The 5374-nt window shown below is 38.9% G+C and overlaps 1 protein-coding gene across 1 annotated transcript; it reads right to left on the reverse strand.

The window, feature by feature from the left end:
* Positions 1–250: 250 nt before the first annotated feature.
* Positions 251–2099, reverse strand: LOC143535906 (cytochrome P450 77A3-like). The gene has a single exon (XM_077030026.1). It carries the CDS (start codon positions 1805–1807, stop codon positions 251–253), a length of 1557 nt encoding a protein of 518 aa, XP_076886141.1. The 5' UTR covers positions 1808–2099.
* Between the last annotated feature and the right edge of the window lie 3275 nt (positions 2100–5374).

Consider the following 5374-nt stretch of genomic DNA (forward strand, 5'->3'; position numbering starts at 1 on the left):
AATACTACATTTCAGTCGGCCATCTGGTCTGATTCACCGGTCCATCTGATTCAAATGAGGACAGTTCAAATACACATAGCCGAACCGTTCTATAGCCAGTTGCAATCTAACCGGCCGGTCCTAATACATATATGTTTGGTTAGCAATGGAGTTCAAAATAAAACCATAAAAAAGTACCAAATATAATTCATAATAAAATGAGAAAACACAAAGAACTTAATAATAATATTCGACACCTATTATTGTGGATTTAGCTTTTGTCCCGGGGCAAAATGGTTGCTTTGAGTGGATTCTTCATCACGACCGTAAAAGCAAAAGTCTCAGTCGGGTCGGGTGGGTTACCCGCAACCGGGACCCATTTGAATGCATGAACCATTCGAGCCAACAGCATATGAACATGCAACGTACCCAAACTCCACGCCGGACAAATCCTCCGGCCGGCACCAAACGGCAGCATCTTCACCCCTCGCATCCCGGTCACGTCCACGTCCACCCCTTCTCCGCCGTCCAAAAACCTCTGGGGTCGAAACTCCTCGGGCGCTTCCCACGCCTCTGGATCCTCAGTCAACCAAGCGGTGTAAAACTCCACATTCACGTCCGGTGGAATGACGTACCCACCGAGCTCTGTATGCTGTGTTGTCGCATGCGACAGCACGAAGTGGCTCGGTGGGTGCCTCCGGAAGGTTTCTTTAACCACCGCGGATAAATAAACCATGCCTTCAACATCACTTTCCTGAATCATTCCATTCACACCAACTTTTTCCACTATTTCTTTATAAAGCTTTTCTTGAATTTCTTGATTCATCACCAGGTGGAGCAGGGCCCACTCCACCGTGGTCGCGCTGGTGTCAGTACCCGCATTAATCACCTCTGACACCAGCGTCACCAACTCTTCCTCCCCTAACCTTCCCCTTCCAGCTGGTTCAAGGTCATAAAGGGAATCTATGTAAGCGGCTCCAACCGGACTCACCATCTCCAAACCATCCGGTTGGAGCTGGTTAACACTAGGGTTTTTCAAATTATCCTCCCGGCTTTCAAGAAAAGCTCTTCTAGCTCGCACCAACGGGACCAAGCACTCCATCTGCCTCCTCCTCAGCTCTTTCGCCTCCACCAGCTGACGTCGAAAGAGTGTGAGGAGCACCGGCATAAAGTCCGGGAGCTTCGGCATGGTAATCATCATCACATCTTTAAGTATACTCTCAATATTCTTAATCTTTTCCTTAGAAATCCTCGCACCAAAACACAAACATATCAAAATACTACAAATGGTAAGCCTACAATTACTCATCACCTCCACAAACCCCTTTTGCGAATTCTCCAACTCCAACATCTTCAAATGCTCCTCAAACGCCCATTTCCGGATCCAACTACACTCTCGGATCCGGGTAGGGTTTATCAACTCGGTCACAAAGTTACGGCGTAGGGTCCGCCAAAGCGGACCATACTGCGCCGAGTTGATAGCACATTTCCCAACACTAAACAACAATCTTATAGGCGAGTCGGGTGGCCGACTAGCAAAAACCGCACCCTTTTGAACCAAAGCTTCATGAATGAGATCAGAGCTTGTAACAATAACCAAGGTACGTTGTCCCATCTTCATGGTGAAGATCGAACCATACTTAGCTCTTAAGTCACGCACCACATACATAAACGGACGGTTTTGCATAATAACTTGAACCAAGTTACCGACAATCGGCCAGCCGGGTGGCCCGGGTGGGAGGTTTGTGGTGGTGGAAGAAGGTTTGGACCACCACCAACAACATAGGAGACATGTTATGGTGGCTAGCACAATGTCAAAGAGTTCCATTTTGGAGTGCGTATGAGAATGAGATAGTTGATGGATATATATAAAAGAGTAAATTAGGGTTTTGAGGGGTTGAATAGTAAATGAATTGGTAACTACCCACTCCTGAATATATTGAATATGATTGGCAGAAAATATTTATTACTGGTGGGGTTGTGGTTATTGTATTTTTTGTAATTGTAAATAGGTGTGCATTGTACAAGACTTGTTCATCTGGTTAGAGGCCCAAGTTTAGGCCCACTAAGTTAAGGTCCGCTCAATTTCGTTCATTAGCATAATGACAAGAATGAGTTTAATTCTTTTTAACTTAGTTTCACTACAAGAATACTATTTTGACCCGACCGTCTAAGTTCTAACTCGATCACATGTCGTCGGGACATACATGTACTTTTCCTGACGACAAGGGGTTGCAAAATATTTTGTAGTGAATTTCTTTCTCATTCACAAATAAATGTAAAAAAGAAGCATTAAAAAGTTTGACTATCTGTTTATATTCGAAGGGGGATAATAATCAAAATAAAAAATGGCTCCTTTCGGTGACATTGTTTTACAATGATTTGAGTTGCAATCTCGTTTAAAAACAAAATGAAGTCTTCTTTTATAAAATCATGGCTGGTGCATTAAACGTTAGGAAAACAAAAACCAACTTCTTGGTAAAAAGAATATATATATATATATATATATATATATATATATATATATATATATGGTAACATCCTGATTGGTATTGGATCATTTCAGATGATTTTTTATAGCGATAAGTGCGAGAAGTGAAGGTGTAACTCCATTAATCCGTAATTTCACCCTATTTCTTATGTGTAGGTGCGTTATGTAGGTGCATATGTATGTGTGTAGGTACGTATGTTTGTATATGTGTATGTGTGTAGGTACATAGGTTTGAATGTGGCTCGGTACATTTATATGTTTGTAGGTAGGTTTGAATGTGTAATTAAGACATAATTCAATCAACCTACATATATGTATGTATATATGTATGTAACATTATATGAAAGGGAGTGAAATTAAGGATTAATGGAGTTATACCTTCACTTCTCGCACTTCTCGTTGTAATATCACTTCTCGCAAGATCCATCCCCCATCCTGATTTCTATGAAAATTATAATGTATATTTTCATTTAAATTACCGCAAAATGAGTTTATATAGAGAGAAATAAATCGATAGTTCTTTTATGTAAGATAATTTTAATGTTTACGGAAAAAAGTGAATGATCTTTGAATCTAATGAGACTTAAAAGTAAGAGACTAAAGTTGCCATGGTTTTGAAACATGCATGTTAAAGTGCAAGCCAAAATTTTGTTATCAGTATGGGGATTAAATTTCTATAACGGTGAAACCTTGGATAAAAAGGGTCAAAATTGAGCTTAATTGCCTAAATCACAAATTGGGAAAAAGAACATGTGGACGAATCTCCTGCCCTTCGATGATCGATGGCGAAATTTGAGGAGGTAGGGGTCCATCTCAGCATGAATGGTTGTAATACGGAGGATTAACGATTGTTCTTATCACGCCTCTTGCGATTTTCAAGTTTTTGGGTAAGTATAATTCCACTCCATTGTTGTTGAATTAAGAAGACTAGAATTCATGATTAAAAAGGTTTCAACATGTGGTTTTGGGGATGATTGGGATTATTAATGTTGGAAAGCACTGTCCATGAGTATAAAACCTTTATATTAAAGCACAATTATAGTTTAGTTGCATGTTATGCTTTGGTTTAGAAATGACTATAAAATGATAGTTTTTACAATGTTGATGAGGTGACGCTAGAGGTGCATAAATCGGGTTTTTTAAATACCCGGGTTCGGGTATGACCGGGTATTGGTAATAATCGGGTCGGGTTCGGCTAGGGTATTGTCTCTAAAAACCATACCCTACGCATCGGGTTCGGTTCGGGTATAGAACCGGGTATTTGAATACCCTATTATCGGGTATTGAAAAAACCCTATTTACGGGTTTTCTCGGGTTTTTTTATGGGTTTTTATCTGGGTTTTTTTCGGGTATAGATTGGATTTTTTAAAAGTTTGCACTTTTTAGGGATATTTTTCTGGTATTCTTCGGGTATACATCGGGTATTTGAAATACCCGGTTTCGGGTATCGGAAAAACCCGGTTCCGGGTATGGAACCGGTTCGGATTTTCGGGTATTACCGGGTACAAATCGGGTCCGGTTCGGGTTCGGGTTTTAGTGCCAAAATGCATACCCTATCCGTACCCTACGGGTAGGGTCGGGTACGGGTTCGGGTATTAAAAGAACCGGTTCCGGGTTTTTATTTCGGGTCCGGTTTCAGGTTTGGGTTTTTTTGTGCACATCTAGGTGATGCTTCTATAAGAACTGAAATATATTCACTTCATTGCTTGTATAAGCCTACTTGATTTCTAAATAATTAAGGGTAGAGGCCTAGAGGGAGTGAAGCTCGTGTATCCCCAAGGGGGTACTATTCCCCGTGGCGCCACCCCTCAAAGGTCACCTTCGGGTTTGTGCAAGGGGTAGTATCCTACGAATCTCTCTTCTGTTTTAATAATTGCCTCATTATTTTTTATACTTTTAGGTTTTATGTTTTGGTTTTTTTGTTGCATGTTCAAAGAAAATGTTAAGTGAAAGAAGGAATGAAGGAGTAGTAGGAGGGGCATGTGAAGGTGGTGGTGGTGGTGGTGGTGGTGGTGGTGGTGGTGGTGGTGGGGTGTGTGTGTGTTTTTATTGTGTATGGGTTATTATATAATAGTTTTTTAAAATATAATAAAAGAAAAATGCTAAATTATTTTTAATTAAATTTATAGTTTATAATTTATTTTTAGTTAAAAAAAATAATTAACTAAATGTATAACTTAATTTAGTTCATAGGTTTTTAAATTTATAATTTATTAGTTATTTTAAATTAAATTAAAATTCTTTACGGTAGTTCAGGTACACCTTTGTCAACCCTTAGGGTGTTCCAGGGTAGTTCAAAGTAAAAAGGACGTGTAGGATTGGTCGGGGCATTTAGGGAGTCACACGAAGGTTTGTCCGGCCCGCTTTTGGATTTAATTCTTGACTGCAGATGTCAAATTGCGAAAAAATACGATTTTCCTTATAATTTCTAGATTTAGTTTTGTTATGTTTGTTTTTGTTTTTTTAGTTTGAATTATGAATTATGTATTTTTAAAAGGGAGTGTTTATTTATTTGTGTTTAAAATTATATAAAAGAAATTCTTTAGGGTAGTTTGTGTGCACCATTGCCAGCTTTTAAGGCTAGTTCAGGATAGTTGAGGGTAAAAATGATATGACAGTGCATGATTGGTCAATGCCAAGAGTAGTTTTGTCACTCCTCAACTTAATGTCTAGGAGTGTGACCAATAGTTGGTACCTATTTTGTAAATATATATATCAGAGTTTAATGTTGTAAAGCGGAAGTTTTAATTAAAATATTAATATATTTCAAAATTCGGGAATTAAACACCGAATGGTTGGTACAAATGTGTTTGAAACATAAAAACCAAAATTTACATTATTTTAATAGCAAAAATTTAATCTGAGCCATCAGATCGTCTAACGGCTATTCTTCATCTAAAAACA

The sequence above is a fragment of the Bidens hawaiensis genome, unplaced genomic scaffold (assembly GCF_021521415.1).
Source record: "Bidens hawaiensis isolate Kalapana, Puna unplaced genomic scaffold, B.hawaiensis_p1.1 tig00010729_1, whole genome shotgun sequence".
Taxonomy (NCBI): Eukaryota; Viridiplantae; Streptophyta; class Magnoliopsida; order Asterales; family Asteraceae; genus Bidens; species Bidens hawaiensis.